A 23,375-nucleotide genomic window follows, 5' to 3' on the forward strand; every position below is an offset into this window, starting at 1 on the left:
ATCTAATACGTTCTTGTGGCTTCATGCACGCTCAGTACAGGTTTCCTGCGTACGAGGATACTAAGAAGCAAGTTTGGTGATTGGGACCGCAGCACTTAGCGCAGCACATGGCCCTGTATTTGTTGGAGGACACAGCACTCCCTTTTACCAGCCACACAACTTCCCACCAATCGAACTCTCGTGCAATTTGAAATGTAAGCCTCCTCATCAACGCTGGCATTTAAGAGACCAGGAAAATTAGCAGCGAAGCTGTTTATCAAATCATAATTTTTCCTGTCCGCAGTTAAAAATACTTCGAAAATGCCGAGCACGCGCACGTGACTGCATGCCTTTCGGAAAGCCCGGCAGTTAAAAAAACCAAGAAAATGCCGAGTGCTCGTGTGTGCGTTACTCGCCACGACCGCCCAGCGTCCCCGGAGCACGTTTGTCAAGCCAAGCATACCCACTTAGGGAGACTGGCGGAGACTGACAAAAAAAAAAAAAAAAACTCCAGTGTTCGCCATAATCGTGGCAAAACTTGCTCGAAACGAGAAAGACACGTCATAGCGCACGCCTCTCCAAGGTGATGCATAAAAAAAATGAAGGAAGCTCACACGTATAGCTACAACAATGGACTAAAGGTCGTTGCGGCAGCGAAGAAGGAGCAAATCGGCTGCAATCGCGGAGTTAAACCTTCGTGATGGTCGTAAACGCTGCGTACAGCTTCGCTGCCTTCAAGATTATTATTGTGCGATTCCTTCATTTTTTTCAAGAGAGTATAGGCCGAAGTTACAAGGTGTGAAGACAACATAGTAGCTTGTTTTATTAAAAAGCTTTCCCGCTTACAATCATACCAATTAATTCAAAAACTTTTAAAAAGTGGTCGAGATAGCAAAGAAAACATACGAACTAGTGATGGCTCCCCAGCCAATTTCGTGCAATTGCATATGATGTCACGGAAGTTTGGGCAATTGGTAGCCGCTGAGCTAAGTCACCACGGATGAACATGACTGGGCAATGTTTCTAATCTCTAGTCCCGTCTTACCGTATCGCTGTCATGCTAACGTGCAGTTAAAAGACAATCATGTTTTAGTGGTGGCCCATTGTACGTGACTCCTGCCCATATTATGACACTGTAGCATGAAATTTAAAATTTACTCAATGTTTCTCGTGTTTTTTCGGCTAAAAAAGTCTTTGGTGGCTGGAATAGAACAAAGGCTAGCTCTCCCAAACCAAGGTTGTGTTTTGTCTTCAAGGCTTCTTTAAACGGACCCTGCAATACTTACCATCGACTACTCGGAAAGTATTTAGGGTTAAAGTCTATTGTCCCAGCCATCTCCTTCCTTAAGAATTATGGAAATCCGTTCCCTATAACCGAAACTACGCGTGATGAGAAATCGCGCATAATTGTTCCCTCTCAACTCGACCGCGGTCAACTCGACGAAAGCTGCGCGGTTTCTCCCGTAGAGTGGGGCTGCCCGCGGTGTTCTCTTCAGCGGCCTTCGATATATCACATGCCGGGGAGTTTTCTCCTTTTCTCCGCAACATGGAGGGGTCTATTTCCGGTCTGGTTTCTCATAATCTCTGGCCATAGCTTCTGTACAAGCGTTGACTTTATACGCTAGCCTGTGCTCACAAACACAGACCGAATTTTGCTCTTCTGTCTCATTCTGGTACCTCGTTAAATCCGTTGCTTTAACAATACAAAAAATATGAAGAGAAAAAAGGGGGGGAGTACCGCTGCTGCCGCCAGCGGTGCGCCTCGTGTCGTGGGGGTTGTGGGTGCGTCCGTACAGCTTGTTGAACGACTCGGTCCACAGGCAGAGCTCGGGCGTGTTGGTCGTGGCAACAGGGATGGCGCCGGCGTCCCTCAGCAGCGCAATGGCCTCGGCGTCCCTGTCGGCACGCTGGCCACGCCATGCCGGCAGACCCGCGTCCACCAACAGCCCTGCGCGAAAAGGCAGGAAATTAAAGTTATCGGCATTTGCTGGAGGAATTCCCAAGCATGCATTGGGACAGTGGTGTCTGACTGCATCCTCGACAATTCCTTTTCTGGAACGAAACACAGAGAACAGCCTTTTACCGTCTAAAAATAATCTCACAAGTACGAACCCTGGGCTACTAAAACAAATACAGAAACGTTAAAAATGGTAGAAGAAATGATAACCCCAATTATCTGCGATGTTTAACAATATGAACCCCTCAAAATTTAAGTGCGAAATATCACAAAGACACGAAAAGCCACCGGCGAATAACTCGAGTATAAATTTGAGACCTTGTGTAATTATCTACAGCGTTTGTATTGAGTTATTTTCTGGTGTAATTATCCCGAGTAAATACCTTTTCACATTGTTTTACTATTGGAAATCGAAACCGAATTTCAACGTATTTTTTTTACCCGTTATACCTCTGTGGTACGGGAAGGGTTTCTGTTTTATGAGCCGGTTTAATAAAGCGGCGTAAATAGTTCTCCTGGTGTACAAGTCTTACCCTGCCTCAATTTAAAGGACACAGCTACCATAGGAATAAACGGGCAGGCAACTGCAGCGGCCACCTGTTAATGTCCACTGAAGGCTGAAGGCCTACCCTACAAACCTCTGGCATTGCAGTATCGGAACTATATTTCTCCGAGCCTCAAGCACACACCTGCATCTTACGGGCGTGTGCAAGGAACATCCGTTATCAAGACCTCTGCGTTACACTAGGCGCATTTATAAATGTTCTCCGTTCAGTGTACTTTTGCATGCATCTGTATACAAGGTTCCGTTGTATGTGCATGGGAACTACTGTTACAGCACATTCTTTTGTACAAGCGTATGTCCGTCCCTCCGAATGCAAGGTGGTTGAAGATAGCAAGCTAACGGTCAGTGTCTTGAACTACGCGCCAAGGCCGCCCTTACGGGTAGAGGGGCGGCGTACGCGGTCCGAAAGCGCTCCATCTGTAGGTGAAGGGGGGGGCGGATATACTTGACATGTGAATGTAGGTTCGCACAACTGCATGGGCTCCACCGCCGTCCGTTTCGAACGCGGTTTTTAAATGCGGCGCATCTTATAGTCTGGGCATGTCCCGCGTCGGCGTCCGCACTCACACTGCGCATGCGCAACTCTCCTCCTTCCCTCTCTCCCACAGCTGCGCGATACTCCCGACACTTCTCTCGTACCAGCTGCGTGCACTTCGCTTTCGCTTCTCCCGCGTTCTCACTTCTGCTTTCGCGGCGCATTCTCGGCGCTTGCGCATCTCTCTTCTCGTCTCCTTTCCTTCAACCTTGAATGTAAATCGGGTAGCGCGCTGCGCGCGTTCAGTTCAGCGCTTGCTGCGGTTGACTCCACTTCACTCCGTTCTTCCGATGAAGTGTCATGGAAGCAACAGTCCCGTCAGTTAGGGGGTCACCGAAATTCGACTACGGACACAACGGAAACACAACGGAACCCCGAGATGCTCCGCATCTACTCAGCGTTCCCTTCGGGAAGATGGGGCTAATTTTTTCTCTTTATTAAACCTGCCTCTTCTCCTCCTCAAATGTTTTCTAACGTTGTTGGTAGACATGATTCATTGTAGGGTTTAACGCGCCGACGCATCGCAGGCGATAAGGCGCGCCGTAGTGGAGAGCTCCGGATTAATTTTGACCACCTGGGGATCTTTAACGTGCGCCGAAATCTCGTACACACTGGGGTTTTTATTTTCGCCTCCATCGAAAAAGCGGCCGCCGCGGCCGGAAATCGAACCAGTGACGTCGTGCTCAGCAGCGCAACGCCTTAGCCAGTGAGCCACCTCGGCGGGTTTGGCAGACATGTTAACACTGCAGTTGTAAGCACTAGTTCCAGCACAAGCCTCTTCCCTCATCCGTCTCATTTTTTACTACGGGTGATTGAATGAAATGCGATTGTTGCTGCTTGCGCGCTCTCCGCGGATAATGTGTTATCTTAAAAGCGCGCAAACGAGAGCTCGAAAACACGCGAAAGAATAGGCGTAGGTAGGACTCAGTTCAAAATATTGAACCGAAAACTTCAATAGTTGTCACAGAAATTAAAGAAGCATAACTGAGAAAATAATGGCATATAAGAACGGGCGCTCTGATATGATCCCGGCCTGGTCCCCCAGAATTGTAATATGAAAACCTTCTTCCCGCCAACGGATGCCAGAGAACATTATAGACAGCGCTGAAGACCATGAAGAGTTGGCGCCGCCACGTCGTGTCCTCTATTGAGCTATTCAGACTCGCATGTCGCCACTGTCCTGTGTGCGTCGACGTAACATGGAATCGCTCTTTTGATTTCGCTGTCTAAATCGTGAGTATGCCGTCGAACGTAGAGAACATAAAGGGTGTTTCCCCTAACTTTAGGAAGAGCTTAAAAATATGTCGATGCACTAACACCACGCAACCCAATGCATGTTGCTCCCATTTTTATGTAGTTGCTCAAGCTATTTTTTTTGTATATTGCCTAATTAGATAGTTAGTCAATTTTAGTTAGCGAACTTTCGAACCAACGAAGCTGAGCAAAAAATCCGAATTACAAAGTTGTATAGCGGTGCTCAAAACGTCCGAACAAACAGTTTTTGTCTTTCCATCCATGAAGTATTAGTGTTTTCCGGCTTAGTGAAGATACCCGCGAAATACAAAAGAACACCATGTGACGTGTCGGCTTGCGCGTTTTGATTGCAGTTCTCCCAAACGTCGTGCTTACAAACTGCCATAGGCAGGCCGCCGCTTAAAGGGACACTGAAGTGATATGTAAACATTGCGGGATTACTAGCGCAAATTGTAGTCCGGAGTCCCCAGGCCATGTTTCGACCACTCTAGGCGCGTTTACGCGATTTTATTTAGTAGAAAAACTAGTTCGAAAATGCTGTCCTCCTCTCTTTACGCTCGCCCATTTTCTGTGGCGTTTTCGTGTGACGTCAGGAGGGGATGAGCTGGCAATTGGCTGCGCCACGGCTGCGCTACTGCACGGCTCCCCGGCCGACAGAGTCAGTCGGCCCAGCGTTTCGTCCGCCGGCTGCCGGCGGGACGTCGCAATCAAGGAGGTTAAAAAAAAATTGCTTGGAATGCCCCTACGCGCCAAACCCCCTCCCTTCCCCATCCCCTGAGCAGTGGTAGCGCGAGCTGGCCAGCTCACGGTGCGAGGACCGAGAACGCCTCATCACTCGCGCCCAAGCAGCTGCGCTAGCTCGCGGCTATCTGGACTGAGAAAGCCACCCACTTTTATGCTCATTAAATGTTTTCCAATCCAAAAATTGGTCGCAATTCGTTCGCTTAGTTGAAACGAAGCCAGGACACGTTTGGGAATGGAAGAATGTGCCTTTCTTTACTTGGTTTGTTTGTACACTGTATCTAGCTCCAAGTCAAGGTCGCTTCACACAGCGCTGCACAAGCGCACATGCGACGCTTCGCTGACTGGTACGCCAGTAGGAAAATATAAGGCCTCTTGAAGGCGGGAGAAGAGTCAGCGAAGTCAATATAGGTACTAAGGAAGTAAAATCAACTGATATTTTTACCGTACAGCGTAAAACTAGGGCGCGGGAAGAACTTTTTTGCGCTGGGCGAACAAGCACAGAGGTCAGCAGCACCACTACGCATCTGCGAACGCTTTTCCGTCTACGAAATGCAATTGCTAGACGTGAGCTACTGTGGAAACTCGGGCGACGCTTACTGCACGATCGCAGTACAACAAATAGTCACCTAAGCTGCTTGAAATGCCAAAACTAAATAAAAGTGTAAACCGGTTGTACAATATATACCCTATATTAGCAAGGCCTCCGCGTCCCGCTCCATGGCTCAGTGGTCTGAGGCGTAGGTATGTCGCCCTGAATGTTTTGCAAGTTGCGAGGTCGAATCCCCACAGGTACGTGCTTTTTTTTTTTGTAAGTTAACTTCTTTGTTTTCCGCCGATGTTTTCTATATTGAGTTCACCTTTTTTTGGGCCGCAACGTGCATGGCTACACGAACTAGTTCACAAAACGCGCGCAGGCTGGCACTGGCGCGCTAGCGAGTTCTCGTTGGCGTGCTGTTGCCATAAGCACCGACTGCTTGCAGGCAGTGGGCACAGGCCAGAATGAACAGACCCTTGGCCTGGTGCGAACACGCTTTTTACGATACAGGCATGAGGGAGGCAAGCTCCAAATATGGGGGAAAAGCGCATGACATTTGGGCGTCTGCGGGTACGCGGAGGGCGTTCATGCACTGCGTAGGTCTCGGCTAGTGAATGCTACGACTACAAGCCGTCCTGGGAGGCTTATCTTGTGCATTTTAGAGCCGACAACATGGCAGAAGCGCGGTACGATGATTACTGAGATATTGAGAATGCCCATCCAACAACGCCATTGGTTTTGTTTTACAGAACCGAAACCGAAACCGAAACTTGTGTGATTGCTAACCTTGGGCATCGTCCAATCACGGCGCCCCTCCTCTCAACGTCACAGCCTTAGTTTGTGCGGCCGCCGCAAACCGCGCATGGTAGTTTTTCTTCTTTCGCGCTTTGTAAAATAATTACCGATTTGTCAACCGGATAAAAGATGAAAAGTGTGCTAATTTGAGCCAGTCTACGCAGTGCAAGCAAAAACGGGAGCTTGACAAATTCACTTCAGTGTCCCTTTAAAAGGCGACAGGGCCGCAACGTAAGTGTTCTCCAGCGATGTGCTTCTCGCGCGAAAGGTCGTCAATACCGATACGCAGACGCAGCGGTTATCGCCTGTCGTGCCGGAATCAACAGGTTCGTCATCTGCCCTGTTAATTTTTAAGTGGCTGTGCTCTTGGTATAATTGGTGACAACTTAAGAACGGCACCGGAAGTTGCCGCTGTGCCTTATCACCGTAGCCGAATGTTTCTCCGCGCGGCGCAAGTAGGGCGTTACTGGGAATATTTTGAACATGGCGTGAGCCGTTCCCGTGATTTTTTGGACTTAATATGCTTACAAACGACTCCAGTGATGACAAACAAACTGCGTGAGACAAGGCAGACGATATCACGTATTCATAGCAAACCCCTTTCAAAACGCGCGCGCACTGCCGTCACTGGTCCGGCGCTTTGGCGGAGTGATACACTACATGAGGTGGTGCCGTTCTTGAGTTGTAACCGAGTATAGTACGCAGAACAATTGGGAGCACTGCGATCAGGAAAAGCAAGCTGGCATGTAACGTGGTGTTTTGTATTTCGCGGGCATCCTCAATAAGCTGAAAAACACGCATACTTCGTGGATAGAAAGACAAACTGTTTATTTGGACGTTTTGAGCACCGCTATGCAACTTTCTAATTGGAATTTTTTGCCTAGCTTCGTTGGTTCAGAAGTTAACTAAAATTGACTAATTATCTAATTAAGCAAAATACAAAAGCTAGCATAAAAAGTGCATACAAAAATGAGCAATATGCAGTTAGTTGCGCCTTCGAGTGCATCGACACATTTTTAAACTCTGGCTAAAATTAGGTGAAGCACCCAGTATTTACTCAGACAACATCGAACAAGTCGAGTCTCCGCCGACCACGCAAGTTTTATGAAAGGTTCAGTCGGGAATGTTTATGAATCCGCGACCCTCTCGTCGCTCTACCTCGCGACCTTGAGGATCGTCCATATGCACTCTAGTTTTACATGTCTGTTACACGGTATTTGCGGGACGCCCCTTTAACCCCGTGTCAACCGCGTTTTGCACTAGAACCGTCTCAGAAGTGACGTCTTGCTTTAGCAGCGGCATTTGGTGGTTCTCGTTTGTTATGTTAAAGAGATTGAGGGGGTCTAACGCGCCGAAGCCACGCACGCGCTATGAGGGCTGCCCTAGTGGAGAGTGGAGAGCTATGGATCAGTTATGATCCCCTTGGGACTTTAATGTGCGCCAAAATGTGAACACACGGGTGTCTTCGCTTTTCGCCTACACCCGAGTCGCTCCTTTTGTTGCCCACCATTATCCACGTCTCGTCTCCATTCCCATTCCTTTCTTGTCGCCGTCCACTGGGTGCTTACTCTATGTTTGCAATGCGCACAAGCAATGACGGGAGTCACGGGACCCGTGGAGACGGCGTGCAACGGGCGTGTCGGCAGAGATAGGGGCCAAGCCTTTCTTTGACTTCGCATCTCCCTCGCCTCGGTGGCTGATCAGTCGGCTCAGAGGCTAACGCGTTGTGCCCGAGTTTAAGGACGCGGGTTTCATCCCCGCTGCTGCGGCCGTTTTTCAGGTGGAGGACAAAAGCAAAAAGGTTTTAGCGCAGGTAAACGTTCTCACATAGTCGAGAACAATCCGAAGCCCGCCATTCCCAGGCTCCTCATAGCACAGGTGGAGCCGCGGGGCGTTAAACTTGCCCTCCGAGTGCCTCTGTGTTGAAGTAGTTTCTCGTGCTCAGAAAGAGAAACGGGATCAAATCTTCAAGGTCGTCTGCTGAGAAGCGCATTCTTCAAGTTGCATAAGCACAGGGAAGCTAGCTGTTCACAAGTTACGCACCTTCACAAAGCGGCACTTGAACTTTTCCCAAGGAAAGTAACTGGCTTTTCCGCTTAAGCGAGAACGAAAATATTCCACGCGCTGCAGCTTCTGCGAGGAGGATAAGAAGTCGCCAGAAAACACTCCCCGAGAGGCATGTGTAAGCTTCCGTTTAGACAAAGGCACGGTGACTAGTTTTCCTCCGTTTTTCCTTCCTTTTAGCGCGCAGATAGCGGGCGTGAACGATGGAGTTGTTCTTTGTCGGGCACCCCGTGCAGGTGTTGGCGTGAGCTGTCATACATGCCCCCATTAGCTTGCATTTTTGTATCGTCTAGAGGTACACATGCGCACAACGCACCAAGGAAGTTCCCAGCAATATAAATAAAGCGCGCGCTCATACAGTTTTCATTGCGCGTTCATTTTGAGCGTTTTGTTGTGAGGTTTCCTTAGTAGGAAGCTACGAGAGAGTAGCCTGCCATCAAAGAACATGAAATCTACCAATAAAGCATCCGCCTGAGAGAACGGAGTCACTCGATGATCGTATACATGCGCAAATATGGATAAATGTTATTGTGGCTGGGCACCTACACACGACGACAATGAGCAGCCCGAAAAGCGCGCATGGAGATGAATACAACGCGAGCCTGACAAAGCTTTGGGCACGATACTGTAAAAAGGTATCTTGGGTACATATACCCGACCATATCAAAATGAAAATTTTGATACAAGTAGCATACACCGAAGCAGAACTGCCTCCCGGTGCATATATTCGACAGCGTATACCCTCAGTATACCTCGATACATCAAAATGTCATCGTTGTTAGAAAAAATTGAATAAAGTTTTATAATTTAAGTATGAGGCCAACCATTCTGTGTAAGAGAAGCTTTTAAAGCCGAGCTTTGTTTGGCTTGACTGCGAGGTTTGGCATTCGCGGCATTTGGTTCAACTATAAGGTCACGTGATTCAGGCTCAAGAGGACCGATTCGTTGTAGCAGGTATTCCTCCTGCTGCCGTAACAGTGGGTTTAAACTGCAAACACAAGGTATGTAATTGCAGATAACGTTCACATGTATACTAGCATTGGCTGTAGGGTTCACACATGAACATACTATGTACCGGAAAGAAACTTTCCGTACATTAGCAGCAAAGTTACGTACATACGTATTTGAAGGCAGCAGTATTTTGCAATGAAAAGTCTCAATAAATTTTTACCCCCAATAAAAATTTGGGGTTAAGAATTCTTTTCACAAAGGTAAAAAAAAACCGAACGCAAAACTGCACGCCCAAAAGCAGTCGTTCGCCTGTTCACGGTCGCTCGATCTCCCCTTTTAAAGGGGAAAGATGGAGCGGCCGTGGCCCGTTGCTCAAATAACCTGCGGCAGTCATTCCTCTGGGGTTGGTAAAACGATCAGCTAAATTGCTGTTCATGTGTACGCGCTATTCCCTGAAGGCATGCTTTCAGCGGAGGAATCCGACCGAGATGCTGATGTCACTGCGGGCGGACATCCGCTCTGTCGGCTCACACTGAGGATGTGACAGATTTATCAGTGTTCTCCGGAAACAGCAGTCGCCAGTCTCCACACTGCAAAACGGATCTTCCGTAACACCGACGCACTTGCAGCAAGAGTATATCAATACAAAAACAGAGGTTTCCGTGAAGCGCCGCAGACCCAGGCGCAGTTTCTTCCGTTTCTTGGAGGAACAAAATAGCTTCCTTCTTCATACACGCAGGGCAAGGAAGTGATGGGAACGGTGGTGACAACCACGATTCTCGATTCAACCGGTTGACACTTTTCTGTGACACAACGTGATTACAAGTTGTGTAATACCTATTACTACCTGGAAGCTGTGAATAACAACAAACATTGGGGAAATAGAAATAAGTATAACATAAGGCTACAAAAATTCAGAGAGGCACTTTAGTCTTTTTACATAAGGTAATGATGCAAAACACTACATTATATTTCGAAATATGTAACTATCTATAATTGTAGGTCAGTCGTGAATATACGTGCTGCGACAATGTCTCCTCTTCCAAGCGATATATGTCTGGCGTGTAATTGACGTGGCGTCATGGTTGCGGGAGGCACATGGACACTCGCTCAGTATGTAAATTGTTCGCTGCAGGTCGTTTTGGATGGCTCCGTCAGATCCTCGCGTGCGCCAAATTGGGACGTCGTCGGCATAACATGCGTGCTGGAAGCTCGTGAGTTCGTAGAGTCCTCGCGGCAGCTCCCTCATGGGTTTGTCGAAACGCATCGTGCGTTTGCGTCGTCGCCTTGACTCCTTTTTCTTGTTAGGCGCTCTGCGCTTTCTGGGCTCCATTCGCTCTATTTTTTCTTTTACTTAACTTTATTTCGCGTTTTTTTCTTGAATTTTGCTTTTCATTGTTGCTTTCCCGATCGCTCACATTCACTTTACTGCATTGTAATCACCCCCATCTGGCGTAGCCAGCACTGCCGCTAGCAGAGCTGACCTCCAGCCCACATTAAGGAGTTTCTCTCTCTATCTCTCCCTGCCTCTCTCTCTCTCTCTCTCTCTATCTCTCTATCTCTCTATCTCTCTATCTCTCTATCTCTCTATCTCTCTCTCTCTCTCGTGCTGAGGATATCCCTTGCGGTGTTCCTCTGTTTGGTAGTTGCAAGTCTTGACAGTTGCAAGAGGCCGGCCTTGTGTGCATATGGTGCTAAATCTTGACCCCAAAGTAGTCTAGCTAAGATAGTAGAGTACGCTTTAGTGATTGACATCCATTAGATCTGTCAAGAGGCAAAAATTGCTCTTTAGGATCAATTCTAAAACTGAAGGAGACGATCATAGCTTGATAGATGCGTTCGATGTCTGAATAGGGAGTAAAGGACTAGATCAGTCATTGTACGTTTAAAGCGATCTAGTACTGCATGTACCAAGAGTTTTCGGACTCACAATGTCAGGTATTTGTACTAAGGTGCCTAATGTTAATGGTTCATTTTCACTAGATACAACCTTGACGTTGCCGTGAAGCTATATGATTCATATGATTCAGCTAGTATGATGCCAATGACCGGTTAACTTGCGTGACAAGTTCTAGGAATTCCTCGTCAAGGTGCACCGGGATTTTTTTGTTCGTGGTTTTATACCTCCCACGTGCAGTTGACGGTTAAAAAAAGGGCAGTCTGCTTGATTCCTAGAGGGTGATCAGCGCATCAAGCTCTTGGTTCCGAGTACACGAAGCTATTTTCTGTAGCGCAGGGTTGGTGTTGAAAGTTAGTTTTGCCGTGAGATCCTAAAGCACATTGTATTCATTTCCAGGCTACTGGTTCACGAGTTTTCGGATTGCTTGTGTTCTTCGTTCCTTATCCGTAGCGGGATTGAGGTTGTGCTTGGGTAGGGACCTCGTGCGTGTACATTAGGTGTGTCGTTTAGTTGATCGCAAAGTTGCCGCCGGGTCTGCGGAATATCTGTCACCGCTTACTTCGTGCCTCGTTCTGATACTACCTATTCGGTGTTCCAGCTTCTTAGCCTTCTTCGCTTTCCATCGTCTCTTGAGTCCCTGCCGAGCTTTCCAGAGGTGGAGTTGGTCTTTCGGGACAAATGGAGCGTTTGAGATGAAAGCACCTTTGTTTTCGCTTTCAATTATGCGTGCCGTTGAGCCGCCCAGTGTTCAAAATTGTCGATGACGCTATGTACTCGTGATATTATGCGTGATTTAAACTTCTACAAGTCCGTGAGTGGAGCTTTGACCGGATTTTTCATGCTGTGGTCGAAGCTACAAATATTTCTATTATACAGCGGTTTATTCGTTTTGCGCCACGATGACTTGAGCGTCTTTCACGAGAGTGAGGTCAGGGCCTATATATGACCAGTTGAAAACTGAAGAGCGTAACTATTTTCTGGCTGATAAAATTGTACTCTAGCTTTAAATTTGAATTGGTAGCAACTTCTCTCCGTTATATTTCTTGATATTCGCGATTTATTCACGTTATCACCAGCTATTTTTATTGCGTCTGCAGTACGTTGGGCATGGCGGCGAAAGTTTTCGCCGTCTATCCGTGGACACACAGGAGCGGAAAAATCAAGAACTACTGAGCGCTTGCGGAGAGGGAGAAGGCAGAGGCACTGGAGGAAAGAAGCAGAGGCACTGGCAGCGGAAGCGCCGCACCCGCGACTCGGCCCCCGCGCGAAGCGCTTGTCATCCCGTTTCCGGACGCGTCCCGTCACCGGTTGCACACGTTGTGAAATTAAGCGTGCTGCGAATGAAGGGCCGATTAGGCGGCAAAATGGATGAAATGACGATTGATTGATTGATTGATTGATTGATTGATTGATTGATTGATTGATTGATTGATTGATTGATTGATTGATTGATTGATTGATTGATTGATTGATTGATTGGCTGATTGATTGATTGATTGGCTGATTGATTTGACGCACCGAAGCTGCACCTGGGATGTAAGGCGCACCTTAATGGAGGGCTACGGAATAATTTCGACCACCTGGTGATCCATACGCGTGCGCCGAAATCTAGGATGATCTGGGAATGACGGCGACGAAATGATACTGGTGAACAATAAATGGATCGACGGGCAACCAATGCCGCTATTTAGGTGAGAAAACGTGACGACTGAGGCAGTTTGACCGCAAACCACGGCTGGCATGGTGCGCTAAACTCGGGAACAAGTTAAGAACGACAATAGCTCCTGTACGGTATCACTCCGCCTAAGCGACTGACCCGGATGTCAACGGGCGGGCGCGTTTTGAAAGGAGATTTCTATGAACTGGTGACATAGTCTGCCTTCTCTCGAGTATTTTGTCGTCGCTGCTGTAATTTATAAGCATATGAAGACCAAAAAATCACGAAAACGACCCGTACCATGTTCAAAATATTCACAGTAACGCACTACTTGCGCCGCGCGGAGTGAAATCCGGCTGCGGTGATGAGGCGAAGCGGCAATTTCCGTCACCGTTCTTAGGTTGTACCTGCGTATAGTGGGGTGAGAAACGCTGAGTTGCGGGACTCTAAAGAACGGACAAGGCGTGCGTATCGGGCGAGCCTTATGCCCACCAGGGAGAGGGAATACGAGGTTATGTATCGTAAAGGGATAACAAAGCGTAAAAGCACGTTGGCACATATCGATAAATTGGAGTGCCGTGATACAAATGCCCTACTTGCAGCAGCAGTAGTTTCTTATCCACGCCCCAAAATGAAAAACAGACGGGAGAACAGCTATCGATGCCGCATACAGTTTCCCGCACTCCGTCTGACATTTCAAATCCCGAATGCGTAATGAAAAGCGATCGGCAAGGCTTGCCGAAGCGTCTTCCCGAAACCATCACCCAGGCTGGGACGTGCGTACATGAACTGATTGCATGCGGGAACTTTTTCTCGTCATGTGTTTTTTGAAAGCGAATAGAATGTCTAAGCCTAGCCTTTGTTTCAGTTTTGATTTCGTCGGACGGTTCCTCTTTGAACAAGTGCATACATGCGGGTGAACTCGAGGTCGAGAGACTGCGGTACGTATTTTCATCTACCCAGTATACGCGAAAAGACATTGCCAAAATTTGATTTTGTTAGCGCAATCGGCTTGACACGAGAAAGCCTACAGCTGCTGTTAGGAGTTGCGGTTGTTTTTTTTCTTCAGCTCCCAGGTGGCAATACACCCTAAAGGTTCTCCGATACCATCAAGCGTCATCAAGCTTTCACCATAAATGGAGGGGCGGCACACGAAGATCGTGACGTAAAATAACCTCATGGCTTACAATTCATTGCGGTGAAAGCGAAAGTCGATGAGAACAGGCGCTCAGGAAGATGGCGACAGCAGACTAAAATTGAAAATAGGGCACCGGCTTGCAAGGAGTATTTGACGTTGAATACAACGTCTCAGAAAAATGTAAGGGAAACGAGAGAGAGGAAATGCAGTTTTAATTAATGATTTCACAGCGGAGAAGTTATCGTTGTTCGTCGAACAAAAGGCGAGAGAGCTATAAAACGTATGACCTTTCAGGGGAAACAAATTATTCATTCTTCTATGCCCCTCAAAAGTCCAATGAATTTTCTATCAGGCTTTTGACCTTTAGAGTAAATGCGCGTAGGTTGTACCTTGAGTTTTTTTTTGTTGTTTTAGCTATTGCGGTACCTCAGGGCTACTGTAAGCCAGTGACATCTACTACTCACCTCGCACCATGACCGAATTCTTGGTGATGAACGGGACTCCTAGGAGTGGCTTAGTGCGTTCCAGTTCCTCCGGAGAGGCGGTCTGCCGGACGAGCTGGTCGGCTGCACGGGCGTCCTCCAAGGCCGCTTCGAAGCGTTCGTCGACCACAGCATTCACGAGAGGATCAACCTCGCGTACACGTCTCTGGTAGGCTTGAATAACGGCCTCGCTTGTGATCTGCATACCACAGCAAAGAAACGAACACCGAGGGGAGAAAAGGTTAATAAAGCAATTGGGAGAGTAACGCATTTCTAAGCCCCGTGTCATATGTTAAGAACAATACCCCAAAAGGTTTTAGGCAAGGCCAATGGGAGTAAAAAAAATGTAGAATGTGAAGTGGTACACTTCAAGCAACTGGGAGTTAAACCCGTTTTCGAGCCCCATGACAAGTTGAAGTTTTGCTAGAGGCCAATAGCGAGTTTTAGCTGACCGTTTTTCACGGTCCGCTCCACTCCGGGACCGAAAGCAAGCGGGAGCGCCATTGCGCATGCGTGGCCCGCTTGGCCGCGGACGGCACTGGCTCCGGTTGCTCTGACCGTACCGCCGATACCGGAGCAGACCGTCGAAAACGGTTAGCTAAAACCCTCTAATGACTGATTAACGAAGGCAGAATACATTTGACCGCTAGGTGTCATCGACTTGGGCCAACCATCGCATACGTAGGACCTCACGTTCGGTGCGCGAAACCTCACGCCTGGTTTTGCGCCAGTGAACTCATGCTAGCAGCGGTAGTAGTAGTCCTACAGGCTCAAAACTACAAAAAAAATGGTCCCAGTCCCGCCCTGCGGAAGTGGATGTCCAGTAAAGCTGCTGTAATCCATCAGATGTTGATGGAGGAGGGTATGAAATGTTTCTCATCGTCTCGGTGGGCTTGTCGCTTGAGCTCGGCTAGTGTCACTGGATAAGTGTACAGAGTATCGGCACTCTTATCTCCTATAATTTTGTGCCGCCTCAATGATCATTGTTGGTCAGTTCGCATTCTGTGACATTTGTTTGCACTGCGACAGTGCACGGGCGCCGCGATTTTGTTCTTCAAGAGTTTTAGTCGGCCAACTCCTGTAGGCTTAGCTTGCCGTCCCTGCTCCGCGGCTGCGCGTGACTGACAGTCGTTACGAATGCGAATCAAAGAACGCCTGTAAGAGCATTTCGGCAGCAGAAGTGTTCAAAGATGCCGTTTTTCTGCATCTTCGGCAGTGTTGTTAACAAACGACCCGGTCGAAGTTAACGGCGAGGCCACAGATGCGGCAATCTCACAACACTGATAAACGCCGAAATGGTCGCCGTTGTTGACTTGCGTGCGTCAGTGGCGGTACTCTACTAACACCTTATCTACTGACACTACTTTCAGCTTGTCTGGCGGCAAATGGTTGGTCTTGCCTTAGCCTAACGCATGCGCTCTGCGTCCTGGACGAGAGCTGCTTTATTTAGGAACACTAGCCCTGCCTAGCCCCTTCAAAGATAATCTGCAAACAATCTTTACCAGGAAAACATGGTGGGAAGGTCCTATTCACGTGTGCCTTATCAGCCATAACGTTTGGATGCTTGTTTTCTTGTATCATTAAACGAATTATCAGCTCTATGCTGTATGCCTGCTTAGCCTGACGCATGCGCTCGGTGTCTCAGGCCTTTATCACACTGAACACTCAAGTTTTACTCCTCCGTTATACTAGCTTATATTAGCTCGGCGCTGTTTTACGGAACATACACGCGTAGTCGCGAGTTAATATATCGAATGACGTACTGATGCGCAGAAAATGTTCCACGTTTTTCTGAGGGGATGCGTTCTACCACCCGATTCCTGCATCAATGGAAAAATCTCAAGTAGCAAGCAGCCCGTTGTTTGCTACAGGGTCGTTCGACAGCAAGCACCGAGCAGTGGAACTCACCCTCACCCTGATGTAACTGTAGAATCTCTTTAAAAGGGTCACAGCCGCATCGTCATCGACCGCCATAGGCGTGGTGCGGACAGCCATTGTCTTTAAAGAACAAACTTCAATCTACCTTTGCTAGCAGCATATTCATGTCTAGGGCCGCATGAGCGGACGCACTGTTTTCTTTCTCTTCACCCTACCGCTCGACGTTCCATTAAATATAGACCTTGATGGTCCCTTCTCTTTCACCTTGACACTCGAGTCTTGTCCTGGGGGGTCGACGGATCCCACAGTAACCAAGCAGATTGTTTATTACGGTAAGAAGTGTACTACGCACAAATATTCGTGACTAAAATTTGCGCTTGTCTACGAAATATAAATGCGGCTCACTGAATGAAAGCAAACTGTTGTAAAACATGTAAAAATCTGGATACTCGCAACCAGTCACAAATCGCTTATTAGTTCAAGAGTTTACATAGTTCGCTTTGATATTCAAAGTTGCAGAATGAAAACTTTTTCCAAGCATATGGTTTTGCACTAATCATGCAAAAAAAAAAGAACAACAAAAGTAACTTTTGTCTCCGACACCCCGTTTTATGTGCATAGAAGCAGGACTTAGGTGTCAATGGTATTCCGAAAGCAAGCTGTACAAAACTTCTAAAAAAGTCTGGAAACCGTGGAATATCCCTCCCGAATGTTTGACTGTTGAACATTTTTATAAGGGCCACATAATGGGAATAATAAAAATTAAAAAAAAATAACGCGTTTTTACAGATTGCTCACTAAGTAGCCCAATAATAGGTGCATTTCGTTTTCGTTTACAAATGCTGCACGCACGAATAACCAAAAAACAGTCTCACGATTTTGACCCAAGAAGCACACAAAAAGGCGACTAGAGTTTTACAACCACACCCCTCAGGAAGTGGAATTGAGTTGAGTTTTCGCGCGTTTAAACAGGGTGCGCCATGTCTGAACTTTTCTTACCCCACACCTTTAGCAGGAGCTCACGTTATTAAAAAACTGCGAGTGATGTTCACCCATCACACCTTCTAAGATAACACTTCCCATGGGTAGAGAGGGAGAAAATGTTTGACATGAAGGATTAGGGCGCGTAGGATGGCACCCTAAGGGTCGCGACGACTTCAGAACGTGGTGTAATGAGCTTAAAGGAGTACTGACACGAAATTTTTATGTTACGTTTTTTTCGCTGCTATGCGTGCCTACCAGCCCACTAATCATAGAATGACAGATTAGACGGTCGAGCGCATTGTAAACATTCATTTACGGCGTCGTTTATTCGTGCCAGTTTCGGTTTCGACAAAAAAAAACGCCGAGCGGCCGCCATGACAGCATGTATCACATGGCGTCACCATTCTTGCCGTATCGCTGCCTCTCTGGAAGCGCGCGTGAGCGAGCGCACGCGCGCGCCCAGACCGGCCGAGGTCTTCGCCGTCCCCACAGGCCCGGGCAGCATGACGTCAGTCCCAAAACCATGACGTGTACACACGCCCGAGCAGCGCGCGCCAACCACAGCCAGCGCGTCGGCTTCGTCACGGGAGCCCCGACGTCGGCAGTTTAGGGCACGTAGCAGATGATGTCACGTCGGCCCGCTCTGGGCCTTCTCGAGCGGACGAAGATTAAAATGGATTTTAAATATGTTTCGCTGAACGGTTGCTGTTGAAACTTGCTGGGAGATAGCTCCTGATAAAAAGGAAGCGTTTTACATAGTTATCTCAGCTTTGAAATTTCGTGTCAGTACTCCTTTAAGGAGCTGGGGTTCGAACGGGCCAACGCGTCCATCCACTGGTCAGAGGAGTTAATAGGAGGGAACGTGTTTTCTACAAAAGCCATGATTTGGAGTTTAGTGTAGCCCCTTCACCGCAGCGGCATGGTCACGCAGTCCTTTGAGCACGCCATCTTAGTACAACTGATTTCTGAATGATTAAAATACAATAAAAGTTCGAGTACTTTCCCACGCCCACGTATTCAAAGCAGGTGGGAGTTCCTAGTTGTCTATAACTCCACAGTTAACTACCCCATTTTAACAAGAGGCAACTAGAAAAGTGTCACACCCGTTCGTTGAATCGTCAGAGTGGCCCACCCTGGTATCGCCGGGTGCTACCGCTAATTGCTTGCAATTCCGAAATGAATAACCTTTTTTTTCGGGATAGGTCTGGTAAAACGCGACCTACAGCAGATTTCTCTAACCATACTTCTCTAATATAGGCCTGTGTATTGAGATCAGGGAAGCATTGCGTGACGTTTACATCCCACTGTAAATAATTCATGAGAAGTAAGTACAACTTCCCCTAATGACATTCATCTTAGGAGCCAGACAGATTCATTCTATTTTTGTTGGAGAAATTGATAATTTGTGAGCTATACTACTCTGTGAAGGCTGATAATAAGCGAAGCTGGAGTCCCGCCTACACGCGGCGTGCCCATTACGACGACAGAAGACATCAAACTTAAAATGGGGAGCGGACATTGGCTGGACGTAGGACCGCCGCCACAAGAAGGCGGAGGCAACTAACTAGACACGCAGGCGCTTCGAGCGTCGACAAGACAGGGCAGTGCTAACGTAGACGATTGCGACACAGGTATCACAGCAGAAAATCTTTGAACATTCCTTTACTGACTTTCCGATAATCTACTGATCTTCAAAATGATGGCTATTGTGAGGTACAAATCATGTGTTGAACCAGATGCGATTTTAACAGCGACCGCAAGTCATAAGCACACACACCAGCATTCTCGTTTTTCAGCGGCTCACGATATATACTGCGCCTCAGCCTTCAAAGAAATGCGACTGTTTTCAGGCATGAAAAATACACGACAGCTGAGCCATATAAGCTTCGCAATAAATAAACCACTGCCCCCCGCGGGGATAGTCGCTACCGCGTTATTTTGCTAAGCCCAAAGACGCAGGTTCCATCCCGCGGCGGTGGCCGCTCTTCAGATGGAGGCGAAAGCGAAAACGCCGTGTGTCAAGATTTCGGAGCGCAGTAATGATCCCCAGTAATGAGGCGCACCTCTTCGGTGCGCCTCATAGCCCAAGTGTAGCTTCGGTGCGCTAAACAACAGAAAAAGTGAATGGCTGCGAGTAATAAATGGCCAATATGAGGCTACTTTTGCTGGCAAAATGAATTGCAATTACCGAGGCGGATTGAATAGGCGAAGCATTGATATTAAAAAAAATGAGTAGGAGTTGAGAAAGCTAACAAGGAACATGCAGAGCATACTTTAGTGCAGGAATATTTTGACTCATTGTATACAATTCTTACTACCTAGATTTCACACCTCCCAAATTATCTGTTTTTGAAAACGAAAATCGTAATAAACCAAGGAGGTTAACCTCCTTGTAATAAACAAAATACACTTTCCCGGTCTCTTGGGGTTTTGATTAACGAGAGTCGACCGTATCTGGTACATAGTTCTTCCTTCGACACCACCGCAAAGCGTATGCACTCCGCAGTTTGTATTCTCCCTCCAACGAAACACCCGTCTAAGGGCATTCCCGGTCAACCGAGCCCCATTTGCGGCAACACGGACATGGGTCGCTTCAAATATCTCTCTCTCTCTCTCTCTCTCTCTCTCTCTCTCTCTCTCTCTCTCTCTCTCTCTCTCTCTCTCTCTCTCTCTCTCTCTCTCTCTCTCTCTCTCTCTCTCTCTCTCTCTCTCTCTCTCTCTCATTTGTGTGCACGCGGCGGAGAAACTCAATGCCTGGGGCTTATGTGTTTCTGAAAGAACAATTGAATTGAATTGAATCGTTCTTGCACAAACAGTACATCAGTTCGCCCGTGCCCGCCTGCCTCTCTTGAAAGAACCGCGCCAACTTAAAGGCACGAATACAAGTCAACACAAGCACTTACTAACAATTGGTTGATTGTGGGGTTTAACGCGACGACGCCTCACAGGTGGTGAGGCGCGTCGTAGTGGAGGGCTCCGGATTAATTTTGTCCTTCCTTAACGTGCGCCGAAATCTAATACACGGGCGTTTTCGCTTGTAGCCTCCATCAGAAAAGCGGCCGTTGCGGCATGGAATTGAACCCGCGTCCTCGTGCTCAGTAGCACAATTCCACTGAGCCGCCGCGGCGGGTAGTTAATAACAGCTGAAGTTTTAATAAAGAGTGGAAAAATAAAAATGCACCTGCGCACTAACGAAAGCCAGGGCGAAGAAAACCTGCACCCCACACTCACCCACACAGAAAATAAAAACCCAAGGTGAAATGTTGTCGAGATTGCAGCTTCGGAATCAAGCAAGGAGCCGAAGTGGGAACTAAAAGTAGTAGAGTTCATTTTTATTTAAAAAAAGGCTTCTTAAATTTCTCTGATGCAAGCGTCTGTGTGTACAAAGCACAGTTAGATTAGGCATGGAGTAAGAACTACTCCTGGAGCAGTGGGTCGAAAGCTGGTACGTGGGCGTGCCCTCTACCGGGCTGTGGTGTCCACGCCTCTAGGGACACGTTGATGCACCGCCGCGGCTGTCTGATGAGCATTTCATCAAAATATAAGGGTATGCAGTACAAAACGTTGATATTACATTCAACAAACCGGGAGTGGTGTTTTACGGAATGGCGCTGCCCCTCCCCGGCTCCTCGCGAAACCGCGAGAGAGCACTACCGTTTATCAACAAAGAGCGGGTGTGTGTATTGCGCGTATGAGCGAAGGGCGAAAAACTTTGTTTAGCGAGTGTTCCGCATTTCAAGCTGACCAGAAAATATTCTGCTAGTTCTATTGTTTCACTCGTACCAAATGGTAACAGGAAACAGCGCTGGAACGAACGTAAAAAAGTTTACTTAATAAAAAACATAACACGAATACACGCGACTCTAATATTGACAAAGAGCAAAATTCTGGTATCGAAAACCCGGAAAAAAAATTAAAAGAAACTACAAGGGATCCTTTGCGGGAAGTTTTCATTCAAAAAATTATCAGTGTATTTTTAGAGACGCGGTAGCGTCGTGACGCTCTCCATAGCCTACTTGAGGGTACGACAGATGCGTGTGCCTCTTTCTCTGGCATCTGAAGCTCGCAACACGGTGTTCCTGATTTAGCGCTTACAAGTCTTATTCGCACGACGCACCAACCATGCTTCGCGTTCTTCCCGTCTACCAATCGTAATAGTTGCTCGCTAAACGGTAGCACTGACTGCTTTTTACTCCTCCGGTAGTTGAACGGTCTCGCTCGCATATTTTACCCTCTTTTGCAGCACATTGAGCCCTGCAGTCGATTCACACTGTAATTGACGCTCCGTATCATGGCTTGCATCGGTAACTGCATGCGCCCCATCATTATCCTGCACCGTCAGGGTCGCCCATCATTGCGCAACTTCGACGTTTAGTGTGCTAGAAGGATCCTCTAGTACAGTAATTGAGGTGAAAGCAGCAGTAAGGTTTGCTATGTCCTAAAGGAAGGTGTTGGTAAATTGCTGATGGAAGACAGAAACATCGCCACATTCAGCTAAAAGGTTGATTAGAAAACAGATGGATCCGAATTTTTGTAAAGGATTCTTTGTTTTTCTATTGGTAATTTAAAAAAAAACTTTCTTTTGAGAACCGTGACTTCAAAAAAAATTAATGGAGGGTCTCTCAACCATTGATTCTTGTAGAACGCGCAAAACGTTGTCTAAAATAAACCGTAAAGTTATAACATTTGAAAGGATAAACCAAACGTCGTGCATGTATACATTGCTACTTGACAAAAATACTGGTTAATTCTTTGAGTGACTAGACACTACACACTTCCTGAAGAAGCGCCACGTAACGTATACCATAAAACATAATTACAAGAACAGAATACCAAAGGCAATTCAACACTGGGAGCTCAGCTGTACATATTTTCACCATCCCTCATTGACGAGTTTCATGTGATGCTGATTCCTTGATACCTTCCTTGACATTGCCTGGTCACCACCACCTTCACGTAAGTGTTTTAATTGATTGGCTTTTAGTATTACCTCGAGCAGTGAAAGGCATTGAGGGAGGCTTGGAAGGACAATCTTTTCGGAGCCATATTAGTAAGGCCGCTCCCACTCCCATCCAACAATAAGGCCGCTTTCCGTTGAAAGCGAGGCATTGAAAGGGTTGGGAAATTTATAAACCAACCAACGCTAAGAGCCAGAAAGTAACCGAATAGCCACACCAAAAGTTTGTTAGCCGCGAGCACTTAAAGTGCAAAATCGCAAATACTTGCCACCCTGGCCGCGAGGCGCTGCTGGCTGGGCATGGCGTCACCCCAGACAACTAGGCAGAGGCAGTGGCGCGGACGCCGCGCTACCATCTCGACCGTCCCCGCCGCCTCGGCTTGATGTCACCCCTCGCAATCTGTCACCCTCGGTTCGCTGGCGGGCGGGTTGCGGTTCGAAGAAACTGAACGATCCAACTCCCTACAAAAAGAGGCGTGAAAGTGGCGCAAAAACGAAATCTACGCAACGGTCAAAGTACAGAACAGCCCCTGATTTAGAACCTTGGGAATAAGCGCCGACGATGGCTGAAGATGCAGCGAACAGCCCTTTTCTATTAACTAGACAAAACGTGTGGACAAGGTTGACAATTCAGTTGCCTTAACTTCTCGGAAGTTTTCCTTCATCCAGAAGATAAATCCAGAGTTAATTGGGAAACATTCCAATCAACGCCACGCCATTTTGAAGGCGCGAAAAGGTTTTCAGCCAGCCGAGACTGGTAGCTTATTCTCCAAGCTTTGTCGTCAGTGTTTCGGCTTATGTGTGCTTAGCATGTCCTTAAAAAAAGAACTTCCAAAACTGCGGGGTATCTTCTGAATGTGTAGACACAGAACCGTGCCAATACAATGCTTATACCTGCGGGTTTATTCGTCAAATTTGATCCGCATCCTCAGCGTTGAGAATATTGACACAAAAATTAGGAAAGAAGAAAGCACGGTCACGAGAGCCACCGCTTGACTTT

At 47.5% G+C, this 23,375-nt stretch overlaps 1 protein-coding gene across 1 annotated transcript in view; it reads right to left on the reverse strand.

The window, feature by feature from the left end:
- The window catches only part of LOC144147280 (fatty-acid amide hydrolase 2-like), a 68,609-nt gene that overhangs the window by 35,850 nt on the left and 9,384 nt on the right, over positions 1 to 23,375 (reverse strand). Inside the window, exons 2-3 of the mRNA XM_077679377.1 lie at positions 14,539 to 14,755; positions 1,718 to 1,927 (exon numbers count right to left, since the gene is read on the reverse strand). Of these exons, the coding sequence (XP_077535503.1) occupies positions 1,718 to 1,927; positions 14,539 to 14,755 (427 nt within the window). The remainder of the gene's footprint in view (positions 1 to 1,717; positions 1,928 to 14,538; positions 14,756 to 23,375) is intronic.

Source organism: Haemaphysalis longicornis, unplaced genomic scaffold, assembly GCF_048455015.1.
Source record: "Haemaphysalis longicornis isolate Haplotype H1 unplaced genomic scaffold, Haemaphysalis longicornis Haplotype H1 scaffold_7, whole genome shotgun sequence".
Lineage (NCBI taxonomy): Eukaryota > Metazoa > Arthropoda > Arachnida > Ixodida > Ixodidae > Haemaphysalis > Haemaphysalis longicornis.